The sequence below is a fragment of the Mastigoproctus giganteus genome, chromosome 9, assembly GCF_048544385.1.
Source record: "Mastigoproctus giganteus isolate SK-2022 chromosome 9, ASM4854438v1, whole genome shotgun sequence".
Taxonomy (NCBI): domain Eukaryota; kingdom Metazoa; phylum Arthropoda; class Arachnida; order Uropygi; family Thelyphonidae; genus Mastigoproctus; species Mastigoproctus giganteus.
The window spans coordinates 94,971,829-94,999,124 of record NC_143583.1 but is presented as its reverse complement, the minus strand read 5'-3'; the positions used below and the strand labels follow the sequence as shown (position 1 = coordinate 94,999,124).

Sequence of the window (27,296 nt, the reverse complement as noted above, 5' to 3'; positions counted from 1 at the left end):
TCCTTCCTGGAAGACATGAGAGATTTCCATCTAAGGGATTGGCATTTTTCTCTGGTTCATAAAAATTGTACCATGTTTTATCTCCTGTTGCTCTTGTTTTTAGAAATTCTAAATCATAATGACAAAGAGATGATTTTCTGGAGTAACAGAACCTATGATATGGCAGTTATGACAAATACAATCAATGAACTTTCAAAAAAAGGACTTTGAAGATTTTTTACTATTATATAAGAATTAGAAGAAATGCAAATATAGCGAACATCATTATTTTGAAAAATTTAATGTTAATATTCATTTTGGGTACTGCCTTAAATGACTATTCAAGGTGTAATTATTCAATTTTAAGAATAAGAAAAAATGTAAAAATTAATCTTAATTTAATAAAGCTATATGTACTGTATTTATAACCAAGTTATTATACAAAATCATTAAAAATAAAAGCATTAATCTATAAGGTGCCTCATTGCAGAATTATAATAATTCTAATATATAGTTAATAATGTATAATAAATACTAATATAATAATACTAATTCTAAAATTATAATAATTCAATAAAATAATAATATATACTCAGAGTTAATTACATTAACACTATACCTCCTAATGTCTGTTCCTTCCCCCCCCCCCAAATCATTACAGTACATGTGAAAGGAGAAGGAAAGACCCTCATTTAGCACAAAAGCAGGTAATTATTTTGTTCAGAAAGCTAGTTAAAAAAAAAAAAAAAAATGGTGGGAGGCGGGTATTTGTGAATAATCAGTCTATGTATTAACTGTAAGTTATGAGATTGTATGGCACTTACCTACTATATACAGGTCCACTTTTTAAAATAATCCCTCCACAAGAGGAAAAAATGGAAGTGGTAAATCCTGATGATCTTGGCAGTCAGAGTCCCATGGAAATCATGCAACCTTCAAACACAGATTTTGCCCTCAGCAGTAACACTACATGTGTGTGTGTGCAGTACCATCATCCTGTTGGAAATACCCTTCCCAACATTCCATGTCATCTAAGTTAGTCTATGAACCTCTCAGACATTTTCAGATATTGCTAGTGTTGACTTTCTGTAATTAACAAGACAGCACTCTGCAGTGGCACTGCAAGCAGTGACAATCTGTCTGAAGATTTCATGATATCTAAGGTACTCTGGCTGACAAAATTGTCAGCCCATACCTACCCTGATATTTTTTTCTGTGACAAACATCTTAAAAATTGATCATTTATAGACAATCCACACTAAATTGAACTAAAGGACACCACCATTTAATTAAGCACTGAAAACATCATTGAGTTTGAGCATGCTCAGGACAGAATGAATTTCCAACATCTCTTAAACGAGGTGAGGTTTTACCATACTGCATAAGACTCTTCTTTGCTATAAATTTAACTAATTTAGTGTTTATTGTACACTTCCCATAGCACATCAGTCAAAGTTAATAATAATGTTATTAATAATGAGTATGATTAATAATAATTATTAATAAAGTTATTAATAATGACTAAAACTCCCTTTTGGAAAAGAAAACTACTTTTACAGCTTTAAAACAAAATATTTTGATGCTACCTATTTGAGAATAAAAGACTTACTCCTGCATAATGAATTGAACTTCAGTCACACATAAGCATACACACTCCCCTTTAACAAACCATTTTTCAGTACACAATTACTGCAGACTAACAAATTACTATCTAATAGGCAAGTCTATGTCCATCAGTAATATCTACTCCCCCCTTTCTAATTTTTTTTGTTACAACTGATTTTTTTAACTGGTGCTCGCTATCTTTATGGCACATGTCATGGCAATCGACCAGAGCAGTCAGTAGTAGTTATTAAATCCAAAATTCCAAAAAAAAAAATGTAGTAAACCATGTCATAGAAACATCATAAAAGTCTTGTTGCTTTCCTCTCATTCTTTTTTTCATAAATCCAGGTGTACAGGTTTATGTGATTCAAATTTGCAAAAGTTGGCAATGGTTCCATGAATAAAATGTCACACAGATGGCTTACCTTGATTACAACTATAGCTTCTTGTACAACATAATTAACTTTCGTTTGAATCAGGTCAAGCAGTGTACTGACACAGCGCTCTGCTGATTGCTCCACCTTAATAGCACACCGACCAATAGCTCTGACTGCCTTTCGTACAAAGTCCACATCTACTTCAGTTGCATATCTAAAATGAAAATTGTAATTTCTTTAACTTCAAATATTTCAGATAGTTCATTGCATTTGTAACACCCATAAAAATTTACTTGTCGATAAAATGAGTGAAATTAATAACTATTATTAATATAAACCATGTCATAGAAACATCATAAAAGTCTTGTTGCTTTCCTCTCATACTTATTTTCATAAATCATGTATTATTAATATTTGCTAACAAGTGAAATGTAATGTACAGTGTACACTGCTTTTTTTGCTTTTTGGCTGATTCTGTATAAGCTTGCTTCATTTGCCACTACTAATACCAAAAGAAAACAAAACACTTGCAAGTACAAATGAAATTCTCCAAGCATCCAATGTTGGCAAGCCAGTACATAACCTATTCATATGCAATTGTTTTTGGATCAGCATTTGAACTATTTATGATATAAAGAAGCAATAATAAATGTTGTCAAAATTTTATTAAGATTATGGCTCAATAAGGTAATTCTGAAGCATAACACAAAATGCATGAAGTTAGATCAGCAAGCTAAGATATATTATTTATGAGTGATTTTAAAGAACAGCAATGCGTTTCCACCTCAAACATGTGAAGAACTATATAACAAACTGTTTGTTTCAGTAGTCAAGATTAACCTGTAATATAAACTGAATAATTTCTTACTTTACTTTTTATTCTAAATTAATAAAAAATAAAGTTATTCAGAGAATAAGAAATGTTATTATTTTTTATTCTAAAAAAATAAAAATAATAGTTTTTTTATTACATTTTTTTTTCTCTAAAAGAAATTAATTCAATTAATTTCTTTTAGAAATTTGATAAACTCCAGATTTTAGAAGTTGTACCTAAAGTGGGATCTACAGGGCCATGCCAAGGCAAGAGTAATGTGTGCTGTGCACACAGGCACCAGATTCTGATGGCACCATGCCATCATGGTTTTTTTTTTTTTTTTTTGATTTGGTAGTTGTTGGCGCATCGGCTTCTGTGGCCATATTGCACCCCCCAAGGTTTTTGCAGTACTTTGATCCAAGCCCGAGGAGCCATCATGGTATGGATAGCAACAATATGCTTGTGTTAAGTGGCAGCCAATCACATATACTGTGAATTGTAATTTGTAGTGACAATCACCATATTGTTATACAGTATTTATACAACTGAAAGGAGTTGAAAACCAAAATCGTTTTTTTTTTTTTTTTTTTTTTTTGAGCTTACTGGTGCAGTGCCAGAATTTTTTACTGCACATTTGCTAAACACTGTTAAAAGCCAGAGGAAGGAGGCTGAACACGAGAATTTTCAGAATAAATGAACCTAGGCTGAATTTGATTTGAGGATGGGAAGGATGGTAATATGTATTTTTTGTAAATTTAGAAATAAATGGAATAGTTTTAGTTGGTAAATGCAGACTAAGTCATTAATATTAATAGAGTAGCTACTGTCTTATATTTATTTTAATATGCTCATTGAAATTATATTGTTCTTATTGTTCCTTCTTTATTGAGATGGTCATCTGAACTTTTATTGCAACAGTGAGTTCTAAGTTCTCTGTAATTTTTAAATTATAAAAACCATTTTATTAATCATTTCTATATTATTACTATTACTACGTATAAGTTAGTGCAAACGCATCATATTAGTACGCAGCTAAACTCTGAATTATACATTGTCTATATATAACTTATAAGTTGTCTAAATCTCTCGCAGCCTGAGGCTAAGCCCTTAACACATTTCAGTACTACTTATTATACAATTTTATTAATAAGGAATCCCTTGACAGATGTCAAACAATTGAACTAATTAAAAGAAAGCTGACAGGCTTTCAAAATCAACAAAAAAAAGAAAGAAAGAAAGAAAGCAGATTATTTCAATAATCACATATACAGTAGACTCTCAATATTCCGGGATAGACAGTAAAAATAAAATCCCGGATAATCAATTTCCCGGTTAATCCAAAAATATTGAAAAATGTTCAGCAACGTACCTAAAAAATATGGCGCTAGATAAAAAATGAAAAAAACTTTTTTTCATTTTTTATCATTTTTTTCAGTTTTAAAAAAAAACTGAAAAAAAACCATGCCATTTTCAAACTTTTGAATAATTTGAAGTTTTTGTTCAATTGGAAGCACAACTCTTATGGGTTTACCCATCATTTTCACAATTTCTAAGCAAAAAAATATATATATATTTATCATAAAAAAAATTTCAATACTCCTGACATAACAAAACAAAATTTGTATTTTTGCAGTGCGACAGAACACAATCCACACAATGCACTAAAACAAATTAAACATTTGTTCTCTTTCTATTGTTTTTTTTGAGCAATGGGTGTGAAGACAGTGGGGGTTACAGGATAATAGGTACATTCATCTCCCAATCACGACTTATAATGCTGCTTCTTTTCACTCTTATTTACGAATTGCAAAACATCTGTTTATACCTATTCTATTTATTACTTGAATTTTATGATTTCTGGTGTGGATATATATATTTTTTTAATTTGGAGACATGAAGTGTCCTGGTTATTCTGATCCAGGTAAATCAAGAGTCTGCTGTATTTAACTCAAAGTCTCTTGACATCAATTAATGTTACTTTGAATGATGAACTTCTCATACTTTTCCAAATACTGTGATTTATATATGATTTCTTTTAACTCTCCATTTGACTATAGCCACTGGAGAATTTTTTTTTTCCTAAATTAAAAAATTAATGAAAAATCATTTTAAAACTCAATGTTTGAGAATAATTTATCAAATTCAGCAATATCTGTAGAAAATGAAATATACCATGACCTATACAGTATTTATACAGTATTTACTTAGATCTGCACAAAATTATTAGACAAGTTTCACTGACCAAAGCCAGAACAAGCTTTCTTTAAATTTAGCTAACATAATATTACCATTATAAATTTGACTTCCTTTAATTTTGTATCCAAATATATTATTTATATAATAAATAAATATTCATTCTCTTTTTTTTATTATTATATTTTTTCTGCATAAAGTATATTCTTATGTAAATAATTATTTTCAGTAATAAAGAATTAGAATTATAATTCTTATACTAATAAAATTTTAGGCACAGTATTTATTTTAAGAATTTTTAGAAATAGACACAAAAAAAAGGTTGTTAAAAATGACTTAGTATAGAAATGGACCTGGATATTTTAGTAGGACCACACACTACTGAAAAAAAAAAAAAAAAAAAATCCAAGATTTTTCTTGCAAGAGGGGAGAGGGAGGAATTTTCAAAAAAGAAAAGAATTGGCATAAGCTTCAATTTACTGATGCTAGTAATAACCAACTAAAATGATTATTACCTATTCTTTTCTCTAAAGCTTTTCTCTGGGGAGGGGGGAAAAACTTGATGTGAGTAACAAATACACCTGAGATCACTATACTGGTCAATCAGTTTTTCCTCTACTATGGTATGACTACAAACTGTGTGCAAATTACAAATACTAACAGCCACAGAATGAAAAACTCCCATCCTTCTGTTTAAAGATTTTGTTTCATCTATTGGGCCATTTTTAAAAACACTTTTTGTAAATATTTTTTTTTTCATTAACTGTCCATTACGCAAGTCCATTTCTATTAAAATTTTTCATTACAACGAGCTGTGTGACAGTAATCGCAAAAGCAATTCATGCCCAGCTTTATTCTTGGTTTCAGCTTCCACTGGATAAGTATTTGTATTTTGTTTGTTAATTGCTGCATAGCATGTGACCACAGCCTTCTTTTGACTCTTTGGCAGGTTTAGAGGTTACCGAAATGCTATGCTCCTTGGTTGTTTTGTATACTGGTGCTTTATGGTTTCTGATGGGGGGGGGGCTCCCTGTCAGATGAAATCCATCTTTATTCCATCATAAATATTTTAACTGAATTCTACTATTTATCTTTTCACTTTTCAGTTCAAAAATTCAGCAACTCCTTGTCTCAGCGTGCGTTTAATGATTCCAAAAATCATATCTATTTCAATGCTGTGCAATGTCATGCAAGGATAGTAATTATTCCTATGTATATGTTCCCTGCACTCACATATTTTTGAAATATGCATATTTGTGTGTGTGGGGGGGACCACTATGAAACTGATCCAAAAATCTTCCCAGAAACTAAAATAATATATATTTTATATTTTTAAAATATTTATATTTTTAAGTCCCACGAGCTTTCAGATTGTTCAGAAGATGTCCAATCCTGTACCCCCCATAGAGTCAACTTCCAATACTGGTATGACAGAAGCTGCTTTTGACGCAATATTTTTTAATTATGAAAAGTCACCATAATGGGACATAGCTTAGAATCACTTTTGATTACTACCATCTGTAGCAGTTTAAAATAGTATTTTTTGGAACGATCATTACCTATTTTTTTCCTATCCGTGCAATTTCACTAACATGTCTGCTGTTTTTGTTATTCCACAACCATATTTTTTGCTATTTCACTATCAGGAAACATATTTCTGAACAATGTGCCTGTATGATTAACATGACTCAGAGGAAGATTATGTTCTATGATAAACAATGCAAATAAACATCATCATTGCTATGCAATTCAACACTTTTTTTTTCATTTCTTTCTATGCACTGTGTTTTCCTCATGCTTAATTTTTTGTAGCTTAAAAAAAGTAACATTTTGTAGTGAAACATATAAGATACTGTTTGATTACAGTCATTTTGTTTGATGCAAAGCAAAGGTATTGCATCACCTAATGCTTCTATTGCAGCAGACAGTAATTGCAAGATATTGCATCAGCAGTTTCTATAAATACGGCACTGGAAGGGTATATATGCTCATTAGTATCCTGTTTTGTGAAGCTGTAAGCAGGGCTCCATATATTCAGCTGACATCAAGAAAAAAAAAAAGTGCAGCTGTTGCTCTGTCCCAGGAAGGGCTTTCTACATGTACAATCGCTGATAAAATAGGCTGCCACCAGTCAATAGTATCCCAGGTGCTGAAATTAAAGTGTAAAACCGGTGATATGAAGAGAAGACCTGGATCAGGCTTTAAGAGAGAGTGACTAAGCCTTCCCAAGATCGATATTTGAAACAACTATGCCTTCATAATCGCCATGTTGTTGTTATTTGGTTTTTAGGAACATTAGCAACTAAGGCCAAATTCTCCAGGGATATGTGGTGGTCATTCCCTGACTTTTCCGCATCCTCTGTATTTGGTGGTCACAGGCTCGAACCCCGGTCTAATCAAGAAGCGTGTGCTATGCACTGCTGCTCCTGCCCATTTGGCTACGGAGGCACCTTCGTAATCACCATGCTAGTGCTCCTGATCTAAAACTAAACATTGAGATGGCCTCTGGTGTTAAAACAAGTGCACAAACTATCCAAAGACTGCTTTCAGAATGTGGTCTGCATGCCTATCGGCCCAAGAAGAAGTCTTTGTTGACCCAACAAATGAGGAAGAAGCGACTTGCTTGGGCTAAAACACATGCTCATGGACAAAAGAGCAATGGTACGGACATCGTGATCTTTTCTAACGAATAAAAATTCAACCTACATGGCTCAGATGGGAAGCGATATGTGAGAAGATGAAAATCGGAGGCATACCATCCTGATTGCATAATAACACTTGACTGTAAAGTTCCCCGCCGGTCAGATTGTCTGGGGATGCATAACAAGCAAAGGGGTAGGGCGAATTAAGTTTATTAACGGAATGGTGAATGCAAAAACCTACACTGCTATCTTGGAGGAGTGCCTGAAACCCATTATTAGGGATCACCACACAAACGTCCAAAACTGCATTTTCCAACAGGGCTCAGCACCTTGCCACACACAGAAAAATTGGTAAGTTTTACGCTATTTAGATTTAATAATGAGTTTGTCCTCTTGTCTCACAAGGCTTAAAACATACTTACACCAATGTTATCCCTCATTTTTCTCCCTTAAGGTACAGTCATACCTCAGAAATGCTGGCATTACAGTGTTGGACTGGCCTGGCAACAGTACAGATTTGAACCCTATTGAAAATTACTGATACATAATGTCATCTAAAATTGCTCAGAAGAAGCCAACAAGTAAGATTCAGCTGCAGGAGAGCACTATAATGGTGTAGTACCATGAAATTGAGCAATCGTATATCCAGAAGTTAACTCTATGCCAAATTGTTGCAAGACTGTAATTGCAGCTCAAGGAGGAACAACAAAATATTGAGGACTTATTTTACTGATTTTGCATTAGCATTAGTAGAGGCATATGATGCAAGAAAGCAAGCTTATGCAGCATCAGCCAAAAAAAAAAAAAAAAAAGCTTCCATTATTCCCCTCCGTTCGTTCCAAATCCTGTCCAGCTCAGCCTTAAATTTATTTAGGCTATCAACTTCCACTACAAAAGATGGAAGTCTATTCCACCAATCAACTACACGCTGCTAAAGAAAAACTTCCGAACATCTATCCTACAACTGAGTTTCCACAATTTGAATTTATGCCCTCTCAGGTGATTATTCTGAGCTAGAGGAAGAATCCCATCAGCATTGAGCATGCTCAAACCATTCAAAGCTTTATACACCTCAATCAGATCACCTCGCAGGTGCCTAGTCTCCAGACACTGTAACCTGCAAAACTTAAGCCTTTCTTCGTAAGAGCAACCCTTCGTTCCATTCACTAATCTTGTTTCCCTTCTCTGTAGTCTTTCCAACAGCTCTACAAAAATGAGACCTCCAGAACTGTATACAGTACTCAAGGTGTGGCCTGACCATTGCCTTATACAAGGGGATAATCACCTCCTTATCCCTGCTAGAAAAGTTCCTGTATATCATTGACAAGACACCATGAGCTACTCTTGCTAATAGTCTGCAAGAGTGTCTCAGAAAACTTCATATCTGCCTGCACAATTATCCCCAGGTCCTTTTCATTCTCTACCACTGTCAGTGCAGTACCACAGAGTTGATACGTTACACTGGGATTACTGTTTCCCATATGTACTACTTTACGTTTGTCAATGTTAAAATTTGCCACCTCTCAGGTAATCTGCTCAACTTTTCTAGATCCTGTTGCAGCAGCGTACTGTCATTAGTGCCCTTTACTACCCTCCCCAACCTGTGTATCATCTGCAAACTTGGACATTAAGCCCAATATACCATCACCAATATCATTTATAAATATAAAAAACAATAATGGACCCAACACTGAACCCTGAGGGACTCCACTAATAACATTAGTCCACGAAGAGCAGTGAACATCGACTACCACTCTGTCTTCTCCCACTCAACCATCCATTTATCCATAGCAGCAGTCTTTCAAGTGCAATAGTATAAAAAGCATTTCTAAGATCCAAATATATGATATCAAAGTTATTCCCTGCATCCAGTTCCTTTGTGACCACATCGTAGTATCCAATCAAACTGGTCAGACAAGACTTCCCCTTAACAAAACCATGCTGTATGCGAGCTATAACTGAAGTTTTGTCTAGATGATCCTGCAGTGCTTCTTTAACCAGTGCCTCCATTAATTTCCCTGGAACAGACGTTAAACTAACAGGTCTATAATTACTTGTGTCACCCTTTGATCCTACTTTGTGGATTGGGGTCACATTTGCACATCTCCAGTCCATGGGTACCTCCCCAGAATTTAAGGAAGCTTTCATAATTATGGCTAAGAGTTTACTTACTTCCTTTGCTGCCTCGTTAATATAACTGGATAGATCCCATCCACCCTGGGTGCCTTTTTTATGTTTATCTTCAACAATTTCTCCTCCACTTTCCTCTCAGTTATTACAAAATCATCTAGCTCACTGCCAGAGTTTAATTCACCTCAGGCATTCCCCTCCCTGAATAACTCTTCATGTGTGAATGTAGATGCAAAATACTCATTTAGTTTGTTAGCCACCTGAGCAGGATCATCAAGAGTTAAACCATCAATATCCAGTGGACCAATCTGATTCATCCTTTTCCTTCTAGAGTTTACATAGGTAAATAACTCTGCTGTTTTTCTTTGCATTCTTTGCCAAAGATTTCTCATAATCTGCCTTTGCCTGCCTAATCTCCTTTGTGACTTGGTTACAGATCAGCTTATATCTATCATAGGTTTCCATGTCAACCATTAATTTATATGTATCCCATGCATTTTTCTTCTCTGCCACATGTCTCATTAGTACATCTGACATCCATTTAGGCTTAAACCTTGAACAATATTTCTTAGTTGGTATGTAAAGCCTAGTAGCTTCCAAGATTAATTCTTTGAATGCCTCCCATTTTGAATTTGCTGTTGGTAACATCATCAGTTGGTCCCACCGTATAGAATTTAAATACTGTCTCAGACCACCGTAGTCGCCTTTACGAAAGCAAAACCCTTCCCTTTACCCCTGATGGTAGTTACCTCTTTGAAAAAATCCCACTTCAGCACACTGTGATCACTGCCACCTAGTGGTTCCTTTATCTGCAGATTCTTAATGCACGAAGGATCGCTACTGATAATCAGATCAAGAGTATTATTCCCTCTAGTTGCCTCCCGAACATGCTGATGTAGAAAACAATTATCCAATAAATCCACAAAATCCTTGCTAGTGTGTGAGTGACCAACCCAAAAATTCCAGTCAATATCTGGGAAATTAAAATCCCCCATTATAAGACTCTCTGATTTACTGGCCCAATTTATTTCCCTGTACAGTTTCTTATTATACTCATCAGCGTCATTAGGCCTATAACACACTCCTACTCTCAATTTTGATCTCCCAGTGCTTATGTCACACCAAACTGACTCGACACTGCACTATCCAGCAATGTCGACTGTCTGCACTTCCTTGGATTTTGTGTGTTTCTTAACTAATAGCATAACCCCTCCTCCCTTCCTATACACATTGTACTCCCCAAATTCCAGTTTTGCATTCCTTATATCTGTGTGACACCACGTCTCTGATATCCCAACAATACCTGCCTTTGATGTTTTGACCAACACCTCAAAGACATCAAATTTATTTACCAAACTCCTAGCATTGGTGTATATGCAAGTATACATGCACCTGTTCCTATTCCTAGCTACCCTAACACAACCCATGTGTTTACTTGTACCGCAATGACTCCCAGCAGTCTCTGAAATACCCTGCATCTTGTTTTCCAGGCTGCTGCTCATTACAATAGAAGCAGTGCAAGAAACACTTTCACCTCTGCCAGGGGCTACTGTTAATCTATTAGTCCTTCTATCCCCCAAAGTTAGCAGTTTTCCAACCCACCTACACTGCCTCGATAGCATCAGCAAATATTCTTGCACCCATTCTATTTAAGTGTATCCCATCCCTGTAGAAGCAGTCTCTCCTGTTAACAAGTACAGTCCAGGCTGAAAAAAATTCTATCCCTTGAGCCTTGCACAATCTTCCCAGGGCCAAATTTATCGACAAGCTCTCATCATATACTCCCTCCTATCGTGTCTGGGCAGAATTGCAGACACTTTCAAATTCAACCCTAATTCACGGCTTTTTTTCAACAGTGACCGGTACTAAGTAATTCAGCCGGTCTCCTACTCTTGATATCATTAGTGCCAATGTGTACAACAATATCACCTTTTGTGCCCTTAAAAGATATCTACTCTACAACGTCATCAACCTTTGCCCCTGGCTGACATATCCTGGTCCTGTTCCACTTATCCTTTTTTTAATACCATGTTCCCCGTTTCCCTGACAATAGAGTCACCGACAACTACCTGTTCCTGTGGGACCAGCGCATTCTGCCTTGGGGGTTGCCACTGTGTTGCGTGATGATCAAGTGCAAGCTCTGGCATTGATGTGGGCAGCTGAGAGCTTGATGGGCCCCTCAATTTAGATCCTTTGAGTGCATCCACCCTGTCCTTCAAGCTCCCATATAGGACCATAACAACAGTGAGTTGTCGCCTGATTTCCTCACACTCCTTACATCGCGCACACACAAAGACATTTCCCTTGACAATATCATGTCCTGTACCTGATTGCTCCACAAATATCAAACAAGCAGTGCATTTTAAAAGGCTGTGATTCAGAGGGCAATTCCCCCCCCCCTCAGTTCTTCCCTGAGCCACAGCACTCCCATTAGCTTGAGCCTTTTGTTTGCTGCTCTGGTCTGAGTCATGATTTCGATTCAATTTCAATAAAATTTCAATTTCGGTACAAAAATATAACCCTAAACTTATATCCCAATGCAGTTATAACACTATATATATTTTTTTTTTTTTTCAGTATTGAGTATTATCTCCAAGTTTCGTTATATAACTTCCGTATCAAGTTATGTATTAATTAAAAATGCTACGTTTGTAAAATCTGTCATGTATTCAGTTAAAAAAAATTTAGCTAAGTTAGTTAAAAAAAAAAGAATTAAAAAAAAAAAGATCATTTCAGTTTGTACACGTAAATGCAATAAAATGTATATTTGGTTGTCATGATTGCCATTTGCACAATTTCTCATATTTCCATTAATTATGCATTTTACCCTTTGGGAAGATATTTATGGCAATCAGGTATATCAGGTGAAGTCTTTTTATTGGATTTCATTCACAGAGATATATATCCCATCTAACAAATGCATTTCGAACATTTCTGCAACCCATAAATCAGTGCAAAGCACATTATTTGCAAAATTCACAAGTGATGCAGTTTTTTTGTCTGCCACTGTATCTGATTACATCATATTCCTGACACATGGCATTAAAAAAAAAAACAATCACATAGTCTAAATACAGTAAAAAAAGCAAACATGCTACCTTCTTCGTATTTTGCAATACATGGAAAATCTTGCATATACATCTGAAATCTTATGTTTATATTTCTTTGGCATCGTACTAAAAGACATTGTTTATTAGATTTACACTACATAAGTACCATGAAACGGCTAACATGAAAGAATAATACAATTATCCCACATTTCTATTTTGCAACACAGTCTATTTACCTAAGGGCACACACGTACCTGGCAGCCAATTCATTAACAAATATAAGTAGCAATTTGCATATTTTTTCAAGATTATAATTTTAATGTAATTTTACTAATGTTTTTGTGAAGAAAAAAAAAAAAAAAAACAGAGAAAAATGAGAAAACTTTTGTTACCAACTATACTATGATGGTAAGATGGAGAAGGAGTCAAATAGGGTTAAAAAAAAGGCAGATTCTCCATTATAACTGTGAAGAATTGGCAGCTATGTTTCTAGAATTTTGTACTCCTTGGTATGAACTGCAAAGCACTCTGCAACTTCAGTTCATTTCCTCTCGATTTTCCTTTGACACCACACAGCAAATTCTCATAAAAAATTTTGCTATAATCACTCTAACCCAAATCTCCACTCTGGAATATTTCTATTCATGCTACTTATTGTTTTATCCTCACTCAGAAATTAAGGTGAAATTAAGAAATTATCCAAAATTTTGCATCAAGTCCATCTGTATCAATTTTTAGTATGTTGAAGATGTGCAGAGTACTGCTGGGGAACATCCAATGTATACTCACTAAGTTGGTCAAGCTGTTTCTCAACTGGAGAGGTGTTCCGCTGACAGCAAAGCCTGCTAAGATACATGCATCCTAGTATTTCCTCCACTTCAAACAACTGAATTTACCTTTGCTGGTACTGCACTCCTCCAGCCCAATGCAATTCACATCTAATACATTTCCTCCATAATATAAAATAAGGATCCATGCATGCCAAGAAATGCTAGCTAAAGCTTTATTATCAGTACACAGCAACAGTTCTTTCAATTAATTTGTGCCAGCTAGACAATTCTCCAATCTGTTTTATTCAATTTAAAAACATTTACATTCCAAAGTTTTGTTATTTTGTTACCTAATATGCAAACATATTTCCATACACTGATATTAATACATTGTAAATGCATATAAATGATAATCTACTGCAAATGTATGTAAATATTAATACACTGATATTAACATTTATTTAAATGTTAACATCAGTGTATATTTTATGGCACAATGTAATTTAAGGCTAATTCAAATGCCATAATCCAAACTTGCCTCAGAGTGAGATAACACCAATTATGAGAATGAACACAGTCGGGTAAATTTATCTATTCAAGGAATGCGAATGAGTGCATAATTTAAAGTAGACATTCTTCCAACTAAAAATTTTGCATTTAATTTGACCTATTACAGAAAGATAGATAAAAATATGCATGTTACCAAACATTCATTCTAAATTATATTTTTCACAAACTGTAATCTACACCATATTTCATTATGTAAACATTCCATCACATATATAATATATTTCATAGATAAATATATTTCGCAAATAAAAACAAAAAATTTAATTTTCACATTTCAACTTAAAAAATATCAACCTTATGTACAGCTGATGCTATAATTACATTTTATGCACTTATAGAAACACAAGACAACCATGTATATATATAAAGTGACCTAAATAACACAGAGAAGGTCCATAAAGTTCCTCCAGGGTTTTCAACATATGCTGTAAACAAACAAATACAACTATAGATACAGTTTTCTGTAATTTGTAGTTATTGAAAATATAGTCCCCTGAAAATTTCATCATTTATCATAGTATACCTCAATGTGAACACTTGTGGTGAGAGTATATCTGGCTGGATTGATTTCTTCTGCCACGTTCATTAGAACATAGCAGGTTCTACTGTCACAATGGCACTCGTGAATCTTCACATCAACAATCTAAATGACTGTATATGCCATGCCTTTTATACAGCCACTCCCCAACTTATGTAACACTCGACTTACAGAAATTTGACTTTACGTAAGTTTTTGCCAGCCGGTGCAAACTTAAAAAAATCATGGAAATGTATTTTGCATCCCGTAGGAATAAATGGAGGTATCATGAAAATATTGTAGTGGGAACCCAATAACATTGTTTTTTTTTTTTTTTTTTTGTTTTGGTAATTCATTCCAAGACCTCAGCCGGTGAAGTTTTCACTATATAATTAAGCTATTTATCTCTCTAAAAGGTCATTTTTATAATAGAAATTGCACTACACTTTCATCGTTATCATATGCTCCATTATAAGGATCAACATTTCTGTAGGTTGCTACCATAAGACAATAAAAACAATTTGCACTTTCCGGTTTATTGGGCTTTCCTTTACTACCTGTTTACAATCTATTGTAAACAGGTAGTAAAGTCGATCTTATTGTATTTGCGACAATACCAATAACTGGAATTCTGTGGGTTTTTACATTACGGTATTATGGCGAAATGAATTCCCCCTTCACTGAAATCTTCAAACATAAAAAACATAAATTTTCAGAATCTTCTCTTCATTCCTATTTACTTATTACAATGGTGAAGGAAAAGGGACCAATGGAAAGTGTAAGTGCTGGCAGTGCTAAGAAACAAAACAAAATTGATTTAGAAATGAAGATGATTAATTAAGAAGTACGAAGCAGGGCAAAGTTTGCCACCTATTGCACAAAATTAGGTCTTGCCACTTCAACAGTGAATACTATTTTAAAGGACAGTGCACATATAAAAGAACATGTTAAAGGATCAACATATTTAAGGTCAACAGTGATCACAAAATTCAGGTGCTATATCGAATTGATCACAAAGTTCAGGTGCTATATCAAAGATGGAAAAGCTATTAATAATAATATGGATGGAAAATCGGATTCAGAAGCAAGTGCCCCTGAGTCCAATGGCCATTCAAGTAAAAGCAAGAAGTATTTATGAAGTTATTAAGGATAAGTACAACGAACTCCAAGCAAAATTCATGGCAAGCAATGGGGTGGTTTAATAGGTTCAAGCATCGTGCTGGTTTCCAAAACATTAAATATGTAGGGAAGTTGCCAGTGCTGATTCTGCAGCTGCAGATAAATTTTGTGATGTTTTGGAAAAAACCCCTTCTAAATCTCCACAGCCCTCAACTTTGCAGTGGTGTGCTTATCAGCTGGAGAGTTAATTCTGGCAACGATGCTTGAAAGGTAAAACTTATTGACGTTATGCATCTCTTTTTGTAATTTTATAATTTTGAAATTTTTGTAATTTTGTACACTTTTGTCATTTTTACTGCACATGAGATAAAAAAAAAAATTTGAATAAATAATTCTATTTATTAAACATTTCTTGTTTTGCTTCGATCAAATTTGTGAGTGCTGCATAAGGATTTATGAAAATTCCGACTTACGTAGAGTTCTGCAGAATGCAACCCTTACGTAAGTTGGGGAATGGCTGTATTCCCAAGCACAGGTTTGTTTGTTTGGTTGGGAATTTTTTTGGCACATCAGCATCTATGCCCCAAGCACAGGAAGAAGTCTAGGAGTATTATGTCTAGGGAGCAGAATGGCCAAGGGTTTGGCTCATTTTTGCCAATCCATCTCAGAAATTCATTCTCAAGATACCAAGATCCTACTTTATACAATATCAGAGATTCATCATGTGCAACCACATTCATTAAGAAACAAGATGGGGCTTCCCCTCATTCAGGTCTAAATGTTTGTTAGCATCACAACAATGAATTTCCATGATGATAGACTGGCAGATGGGCCACTTCGTTCCTCAGACATAACCCCTCTTGATTTCTTCACATCGGGGGAATTAAATGCAAAATTTTTAGCTGGAAGTGATATCTAATTTAAGTTACATACGAACAGGATTTCTTGAATGGATAAATTCACTTTGAGACTACCAACATAGTATAACATACTAACACTTTTTCTGTATCTTTCTTAATCTGATTAAGATACAGAAAAAGTTTCCTTGCATCTTTTAGCCATTATAATACTAATACTAACAAGTCATCAGGATTGACAACCTGAAGACCCACATCATGAATGCCATTGTGACAATAGACGCTGCTATACTGCAATGAACACAACATTAAATCAATTACTGGCCGGATATACTTTGTGCCACCAAAGAGGTATACTAAGGTAAACCACTAAACTGAGAAATTTACTGCAAATTACAGCAAACTATACATCTACAGTTACATTCATTCATTCATTCTCAGCTTCCATCAAAAAATCCAAAGGAATTTTATGAACACTTTACATTATTTATGATTAGCAAAGATGGCCAAATTACTATAGAGTAATTAGACTTACTCTTTTAATTCTGCTAGAACCTGAGCTACATTTGCCTGAGAAGACAGCCTAATCATAATATCCAGTTTCTCAAGTTTCACATAAATGGGATCATTGTATTTAACAAAGAAAACTTTCATTTCATGTTTCAAGATATTTGGCCTATAAAAATAGCAACAATATTATTATCTGATAAAAGAAATAAAGGTCTGTTTTAAAAATTATAAAATAGTAAAGGTATTTGGATTGGTTGATACTGTAAAAAAGCACAAGACTACTTTTTTAATAGTTACAACAATTTCATTTTTACTATTTTGTTTGTGTAGTTAATCCTAGGAGACATAAGATCATAGCATTTTTCTATGCAGACAAAAAAAAAAATCCTGTGCTTTTCACAACAGAAAAAAATGTATTCCTCAAAAAACAGTAAGTACAGGATAAGTCTTGCAAATCAAACTATATAAATTTTTATTTAACTTACAAATAATATATGATATCAATATGCTAAAATACATTCTTCAAATGCAATAATGTTCATAATAAGTTTATTATATCATAATTACAAAAAGACATTCATAAGTACTAATAACTGTCCTAGTTGCAAAAATTGACACTATTGCAATATTACCCATTCATGAATATTTCTCATTTTTTTTCCATCAATAATGTACTGCAAGGTAGGCTTCCGTAGCCGAGTGGTCAGGAGCAGGAGTGCAGTAGCGCACACTCCTTGAGTAGACCGGGGTTCAAGCTCCTGACTGCTAAATATGGTCAATCTGCCAACCCGCAACTGGGCCAGCATGGCAGATTATGGTCCATTTCCCTCAACATGAATTATTGAGGCTTCCATCCTGCAGTGGGTTGATAATGGCTGCAGTTTATTTATTTATTTATTTTTTTTTTTTAATGTAATGCAAGCAGGTCTCATAATTCACTCACCATCCTGTGGTCTGGTTCAAATACCATCAGAAACCAGAGGAAATCTCAAAGAACCCTTCAGTTAGAGCTATAGTTAGTTAATTCCAGATAGTGTTAGAAGGACTTTCCTTGCAGAGGAAAGTCCTTCTAACACTATCTGAAATTAAATTGTGACATCAGAGTTTAAAATTCTTCAATGATATACTTGAACGACAAGTTTTAGCAAATGACTAGAGTTCAAGTTGTATCATATAATTCATATTTTCTTCTAAATAGGTATATACAAGGCAGGAAAATTAAGTTGAAAGATTGAATTTGCCAAAAATATCTGAACACCAAATAAAAAGCTTTTTAATTTTATTTTGTTGTAATCTAGAATGCCTAAAATTTTCAGTCATAAGTGGCATTTTGGTTGTACATGCACAAAGGTTTACTTTTATTTAGTTAGGGGCCAGCGAGTGGATGGAATGCTTGGTACAGTTGGCAGAGTCCTCTGGAGTGAGCCCTAATTCCTGCATATCTTGCTGCACTCTGCTCTCAATTGGTATCTTCAGCCTGGAACTTAGCAGCTTAGCACCTGCCTAGTTTTGGTTTTTTTTTTTTTTTTAGGAGCATTAGCAACTAAGGCCATATAGCTCCAGGAATATGCGGTGGTCATTCCCTTGACCTCTCCGCATCCTCCGTATTTAGTGGTGACGGACTTGAACCCCGGTCTAATCAAGAAGCATGTGCTACGCACTGCTGCTCCTTCCCACCTGGCTACAGAGGTGCCGGCCACCTGCCTAGTAATGTGGGTATACTCTCATTCATTTTCATTTGTTGTTTCATTTCTTTCATTTTCATTTGTTTACTTTCATTTGTTCTTGATAGTAAATAATTTTGTAACACCATTTTTTTCTAATGTTATTTTTTGAACAAAGATCTAAAAAATTTTGCTTTTGAAATCAGCCTCCAAGACAGTTGAAATAACCAGCACATGGTATAAAATTTTTATCAAGAGGTACAAATCTGAATAGTACAAGTGCTCCAGAGATGTGCATGATATTGTTGAGGATGATGGAAAGTGTGGGAGACTTTGCATGAGAACAAATATCAATGTGTAACTGACAAATGACAACATGTCACTTGTCAATAATGCTTCTAATACAGAAGGCAGTGAACTTTCCTCCTGTGTTTGAGGTATTATTCAACAAGCTACAAAATAAGAATTGAAGACAGCTTCTCAAACTGGGAGTTGCCAAGGCATATTTGATATTTTAAACATGAAGATATAATGCAACTTCTTTGTTCCTGTTTTTAGCAGCAAAGCAGATAGAAACAAGAGCTGAACTTTTAAGAACTGCTGAAAGCTGTTATCGGGATCTATAATTTCTAAAAACAACAGGAGGAAAAACTCTGTATTATCTTTACAAACTGAAAAAAAACTGAAAAAAAAAAAAAAAAATCAAAATTTATCTTATTTTTTTAATCTAAAGCAGGGGTTCTTAACCTTCTTAGTTCCACGGACCCCTTTGCCAGTCAGGTGAATTCCACGGACCCCTTCTCAGAATAATGTTTTTAAATGCATAAAATAAAATTACAAAAAAAAACAGTTTAATGAAATAGTTACCAAAATTTAAAAAAAAAATTATACAGTAATATATGTGTTTCTTTCTTAACACATTGAATAATAATACAATACATTTAAAATATAGGAAAGTTGAAGTTAAATTTTATTTTTTAAGGACATATCAGTGTGAAGACTGTTGTTGTTTATCTTGAATAAGAACATTAAACTGTGGTGTGGTATTTGACAAGGCAACACGTATGTCATGTTGGACATCTAATCGATTTAAATTTTTTGTTTTCATTGTTACAAGTGCTGAAAATCCTGATTCACACATATATATTGTTGCAAATGGTATCAAAACTTCCATAGCTCGCTTTACAAGACGAGGATAGGTTTATCTCAGGGAACACCAGAATTCTCCAAGGCTTTTTGAAGTAAACTCCAATCGTAGTAAGTTTTTTGACTTAAGATCATCAATGAGTTCATCTTTGGTTAAGTCATACAGTTTATATCAGAAAGAAAAGGATTTCGGATCCATGGTTCAATTTTCATGCGATCAAGATAGAAAGAAATAACTTTTAAAAGAGTTCTGTATTGTTTCCAAGTGTTCGCAGATATCTCTTTTCAAAAAAATTGAGTGAGAAGTTTGCATTTCAACTACATCTTGGTAAAGCACTTCCTGCAACAGTGGAAAGTTTGCAAGAATGGCGGTTTCTACTCTCTTCTTCCATATTGGTAACTTAACCAAGAAAGCTTGTAATATTTCAGTTGCATCCATAATGGTGACTTAATGACCTTGAATGGAAAGATTTATCTCATTCATATGGTGAAAAATATCTGCCAAGTAAGCCAACCCATGGATAAAATCCTTCCTTTCAAAATGTTCCAAGAGTGGGTTTTCTCTTTCTTCCAGAAAAAGTGAAACTTCTGCCCTTAGTTCGAACAAGCACTTCAAGGCTTGTCTTGAAAGCCAGCACACTTCTGTGTGGTAGAGAAGCACTTCATATTCTGCTCCCATTTCTTGACAAAATCTTTTAAAAATATGATGATTCAGAGAACCTCTTTTGATAAAGTTGATAACTTTTATGGCTGTTGACAATACTTCTTTCAGCGTTGTTGGAAGAGTCTTTGTTGCCAGTGCATGTCTGTGTAAAAAGCAATGAGTGACGACAACTTGAGGAGCTTCTTTTTTCACTAAAGTAGCAAAACCAGATGTATTACCAAGCTGTTATTTATTTGTTATTTGGTTTTTTTTAGGAGCATTAGCAACTAAGGCCATATTGCTCAGGGAATATGCGGTGGTCATTCCATGACCTTTCCACATCCTCCGTATTTGGTGGTGACGGGCTCGAACCCCGGTCTAATCAAGAAGCGTGTGCTACGCACTGCTGCTTTTACCAAGCATCACAGGAGCTCCATCAGTGCAAAGAGAATGAAGTTTTCCTTTCCATTCAAAGTTTCGTTTGTAAAAAAAACTTTTTACCATTTCGAAAACGTCGACGGCCTTTGTAGTTTCCGAAAGAGACTCACAAAATAAGAATTCTTCTTTGATGCCATCAGCATGCACATAGCGAACAAAAACAAGGAGCTGGCTAAATTGAGAAATGTCTGTAGTTTCATCCAATTGCATACTGAAGGGGAATGGAGAGGCTGCCATTTTCTCGATGACCTGCTTCAAAATGAGAGCCCTGTCAATCAATTCGGCCCTGGAAAGATTGTGCAGGGCTCAAGGGGTAGAATTTTTTTCAGCCTGGTCTGTACTTGTTAACAGGAGAGACTGCTTCTACAGGGATGGGATACACTTAAATAGAAAGGGTGCAAGAATGTTTGCTGATGCTATCGAGGCAATGTTAGGTGGGTCGGAAAACTGCTAGATTGGGGGGATACAAGGACTAATAGATTAACAGTAGCCACTGGCAGAGGTGAAAGTGATTCTTGCACTGCTTCTATTGGAATGAGCCGCAGCCTGGAAAATAAGATGCAGGATATTTCAGAGACTGCTGGGAATCATTGGGGTACAAGTAAACACATGGGTTGTGTTAGGGTAGCTAAGAAAAAGAACAGGTGCATGTATACTTGTGTGTACACCAATGCTAGGAGTTTAGTAAATAAATTTGATGAATTTGAGGTATTGCTCAAAACATCAAAGGCAGATATTGTGGGGATTTCAGAGACGTGGTGTCACACAGATATAAGAAATGCAGAACTGGAATTTGGGGAGTACAATGTGTACAGAAAGGATAGACAGGATAGGAAGGGAGGAGGGGTTATGCTATTAATTAAGAAACACATAAAATCCAAGGAAGTGAAGCCAGTCGACATCGCTGGACAGTGCAGTGTCGAGTCAGTTTGGTGTGACATAAGCATTGGGAGATCAAAATTGAGAGTAGGAGTGTGCTATAGGCCTAATGACTCTGATGAGTATAATAAGAAACTGTTCGGAGAAATAGAGTGGGCCAGTAAATCAGAGAGTCTTATAATGGGGGATTTTAATTTCCCAGATATTGACTGGAATTTGGGGGCTGGTCACTCACACAGTAGCAAGGCTTTTGTGGATTTATTGGATGATTGTTTTCTACATCAGCATGTTCGGGAGGCAACTAGAGGGAGTAATACTCTTGATTTGATTATCAGTAGTGATTCTTCATGCATTAAGAATCTGCAGATAAATGAACCACTTGGTGGCAGTGATCACAGTGTGCTGAAGTGGGAGTTACTCAAAGAGGTAACTACCATTAGGGGTAAAGGGAAGGGGTATTGCTTTCGTAAAGGCGACTACAATGGACTGAGACAGTATTTAAATTCTATACAGTGGGATCAACTGATGATATTGCCAACAGCAAATTCAAAATGGGAAGCATTCAAAGAACTTATCGTGGAAGCTACTAGGCTTTACATACCAACTAAGAAATATTGTTCAAGGTTTAGGCCTAAATGGTTGTCAGATGAACTAATGAGGCATATGGCAGAGAAGAAAAATGCATGGGATACATACAAATTAACACGTGACACGGATGCCTATGATAGATACAAGTTGATCTGTAACCAAGTTACAAAGGAGGTTAGGCAGGCGAAGGCAGATTACGAGAGATCCTTGGCAAGGGATGCGAAGAAAAACAGCAAAGAGTTCTTTACTTATGTAAACTCTAGAAGGAAGGGGATGAATCAGATTGGTCCACTTGAGATCGATGGGTCAACTGTTGATGACCCTGCTCGGGTAGCTAACAAACTAAATGAATATTTTGCATCGACATTCACACACGAGGAGTTATTCAGCGAGGGGAATGCCAGAGGTGTATTCAACTCTAGCAGTAAGCTAGAGAATCTTGTAATAACTGAGAGCAAAGTGGAGGAGAAATTGTTGAAGATAAACACAAGAAAGGCACCTGGGGTGGATGGGATCTATCCAGTTATATTAAAGGAGGCAGCAAAGGAGGTAAGCAAACCCTTAGCCATAATTATGAGAGCTTCCTTGGACTCAGGGGAGGTACCCATTGACTGGAGATGTGCAAATGTGACCCCAATTCACAAAGGGGGATCAAAGGCTGACACAAGTAATTATAGACCTGTGAGTTTAACTTCTGTTCCCGGAAAATTAATGGAGGCACTGGTGAAAGAAGCACTGCAGGATCATCTAGACAAGACTTCAGTTATAGCTAGGACACAGCATGGTTTTGTTAAGGGGAAGTCTTGCCTGACCAATTTGATTGGATACTATGATGCAGTCACACAAGAACTGGATGCAGGGAATAACTTTGATATTATATACTTGGATCTTAGAAAGGCTTTTGATACTGTTGCACATGGAAGACTGCTGCACAAATTGGAGCAGTGTGGCATTGGAGGCAAGTTGCTGCTATGGATAAAGGGGTGGTTGAGGGGGAGAAGACAGAGAGTGGTAATCAATGGACACTGCTCATCGTGGACTAATGTTATTAGTGGAGTCCCTCAGGGTTCAGTATTGGGGCCTTTATTGTTTTCTGTATTTATAAATGATATTGATGATGGTATATCAGGCTTAATGTCCAAGTTTGCAGACGATACGAAGGTTGGCAGGGTTGTCAAGGACACTACTGACACTATGCTGCTGCAACAGGATTTGGAAAGGTTGAGCAGATGGGCTTCGAGGTGGCAAATGAAGTTTATCATTGACAAATGTAAAGTACTACATATGGGAAACAGCAACCCCAGAGCAACGTATCAACTCTGTGGTACTACACTGACAGTGGTAGAGAATGAAAGGGACCTGGGGGTGGTGGTGCAGGCAGATATGAAGTTCTCTGAGCAGTGCAGACGAGCTGCGAGAGTAGCTCATGGTGTATTGTCAATGATATATAGGAATTTTTCTAGCAGGGATAAGGAGGTGATTATTCCCTTGTATAAGGCAATGGTCAGGCCACACCTAGAGTACTGTATACAGGCCTGGAGGCCTCATTTCAGGAAGGATGTAGAGCTGCTGGAACGAGTACAGAGAAGGGCAACTAGATTGGTGAATGGGACAAAGGGGTTCTCTTACGAAGAAAGGCTTAAGTTTTGCAAATTACAGTGTCTGGAAACTAGGCACCAGCGGGGTGATCTGATAGAGGTGTACAAAGCCTTGAATGGTTTGAGCATGCTCAATGCTGATGGGATTCTTCCTCTAGCTCAGAAAAATCACCTGAGAGGGCATAAATTCAAATTGAGGAAAGACAGATGTAGGATAGATGTGCGGAAATTTGCCTTTAGCCAGCGGGTGGTTGGTGGGTGGAACAGACTTCCATCCCCTGTCGTGGAAGTTGATAGCTTAAATAAGTTTAAGGCTCAGCTGGACAGGTATTTCGAACGAACAGAGGGGTGAAGTGGAAGTGGTTATTTTTATTTATTTATGTTACTTTTTTTTTTTTTTTTTTTTTTTTTTGGCTGATGCTGCATAAGCTTGCTTTCTTGCATCAAATGCCTCTACTAATGCTAATGCTAATGCTAATGCTAATGCTAATGCTAAAAATATTAAAAGACATATCAACTATTCTAGAATGTATTACATCATTTGACAAGGGAACAGCTTCCAGTTTTTTTCTCTGTTCCAGTCCACAGACCAGTTCGACCATTTCCAGTGCACATGGCTTTACTAAAGTCTCTCCAATAGTGTGGGGCTTCTTTTGCTTGGCAATCTGGTGAGCAACTTTATAAGATTCTTCAAGAAAAGGTTTTCATGAAATGGCAAATCCAAGTTTTGGAAGTGTCCCTGCTTTTTCAAATTGAGATTTTTTCGTGCGAAAAAAACCCAGCATCTTTAGATGCATTTTCAGCATGGACAGACTTGAGATGGTCTTTCAGTTTTGCTGGCTTCATACTTCCTTTCGCAAGAATTTTTCCGCACAAAAAACAGTCCGTCAAGTTCACTAACGCAAGTGAAACCAAATAATACACAGTTTTCATCATACTTCCTTTTCTTCGACATTTCAACTTAAATTTGGTCTGTAACAAATGTTAAATAATTAATGTAAAAATAATTAGTACAATATTAGCAACTAAGAAAGACATATACGAAGACTGTATGCATCTACAGACACATGGTGGGCATGCATACACGCCTGTAGCACTGCAGAGGCCTCCACCGTTGGACCGGTATACACGCACATAGCAGCGAAAAGATTAAATTACACACACTTCAACTGTTATCTAAACCATAGGACGTGTTTGAACATACCTGGTTTACGCTCGTAGCCAGTGTGTCTATTCGTATTAAAAGTGGCCTACTAGGCACTGATTTGCCGGATAGTTTGCCAACTACGTGGCATGAGTCTGTCCATAGTAGGACTGCAATCAAGTGCGATCTAGCGGCAGGTCTAATAACTGCCATAATTTCAAAGTAAGGATGAATGTAAGCGATTTTTCGAGATATGCAATAACTATAATATGATATGAAAATATTTGTTATTTCTATTGGTGACTACAGATACAGCTAATACAATTGTAATTTATTACATACATTCATAAGTGAAGGAAATTAATGAGTTGATTTTTTATCCAAGCTCACGGACCCCCTGAAATCCTTTCACGGACCCCTTGGGGGTCCGTAGACCACTGGTTAAGAAACCCTGATCTAAAGGAATAATTTATAATGAATTTTTACCAGGAGGTTATACTGCTAATAAGATGATATACTTATAAATCACTAGGCCCTTGAGAAATGAAGGAAGAGACCTGATTTAGGAACAAGTAAAAATTGTAAATAGTAATAGTGGCATGTGATGCAAGAAAGCAAGCATATGCACTTATGTAGCATCAGCCAAAAAAAAAAAATTCACACAACCATTCCCTCTAAATGTTTGTCCAATTCCTCCTTAAATTTATTTAACCTATCAACTTCCACAACGACAGATGGAAGTTTGTTCCAGCAATTAACCACCCACTGGCTAAAGGCAAATTTCCACACATCTATTCTACAGCTATCTTTCCTCAATTTTAATTTATGCCCCCTAAGGTTCATAATCTGAACAAGTGGAAGAATCCCATCAGAATTCAGAATGCTCAACCGATTCAAGGCCTTATACACCTAATCAGATCACCTCATAGGTGTCTAGTCTCCAGCCACTGCAATTTGCAAAACTTGAACCTTTCTAGGTAAGAGGACCCCTTCGCTCCCCTCACCAATCTTGTTGCCTTTCTCTGTACACACTCAAGCAACTCTACATCCTTCCTAAAATGAGGCCTCCAGACCTGTACGCAGTACTCAAGGCATGGCCTGACCACTGCCTTATACAGAGGGACAATCACTTCCTTTTCCCTGCTAGCAAAATTCCTGTATATCATTGACAAAACCCCATGATCTGTTCTGGCAGCCTGTCTGCATTGCTCAAAAACTTCATATCTGACTGCACAATTACTCCCAGGTCTTTTTCGTTTTCTACCACCCTAAGTGTAGTACCACACAGTTGGTACATTTCTCTGGGGTTACTTCTACCCATATGCAGTACTTTGCATTTGTCAATGTTAAACTTCAGTTGCCACTTCTCAGACCATCTTCCCAAATTTTCTAGGTACTGTTGCAGCAGAACCTTGCCATTACTGTCATTAACAACCCTGCCAACCTTTGTATCATCTGCAAACTTTGACACTAAGCCTGATATACCTTCATCAATATCATTGATAAATATACAAAACAACAGTGGACCCAAATACATGTTATTAAAAGTATATGAAATCCAAGTGTATGATATCAAAATCATTTTTTGCATCCATTTTCTTTGTAACCACATCATAATATCCAATCAAATTTGTCAGACAAGACTTTCCCTTTACAAACCCATGCTGTGTCTGAATTATTGCTGAAGTCTTGTCTAGGTGATCCTGCAATGTATCCTTAATCAGTGACTCCATTATTTTACCCAGAACAGAAGTTAAACTAACTGGTCTGTAATTACTTGTGTCACCCTTTGATCCCCTTTGTGAATTGGGGATACATTTGCACATCTCCAGTCCATGGGGACCTCCCCTGAGTCCAAGGATGCTCTCATAATTATGACTAAGGGTTTGCTTACTTCCTTTGCTGCCTCCTTTAATATAACTGGATAGATCCCATCCACCCCAGGTGCCTTTCTTATGTTTAATTTCAACAATTTCTCCTCCACTTTTCTCTCAGTTATTACAAAATCATTTAACACCCTGCTACAATTTGATAACCTTCTGGAATTGCTCATGCTCATTATG

The 27,296-nt window shown here is 35.9% G+C and overlaps 1 protein-coding gene across 1 annotated transcript in view; it reads right to left on the bottom strand.

The window, feature by feature from the left end:
- Nucleotides 1-27,296, bottom strand: part of LOC150080558 (AP-1 complex subunit beta-1-like) — a 161,785-nt gene that overhangs the window by 99,179 nt on the left and 35,310 nt on the right. Inside the window, exons 7-8 of the mRNA XM_090381498.1 lie at nt 17,159-17,299; nt 2,010-2,175 (exon numbers count right to left, since the gene is read on the bottom strand). Coding sequence (XP_090237624.1) covers nt 2,010-2,175; nt 17,159-17,299 — 307 coding nt within the window. The remainder of the gene's footprint in view (nt 1-2,009; nt 2,176-17,158; nt 17,300-27,296) is intronic.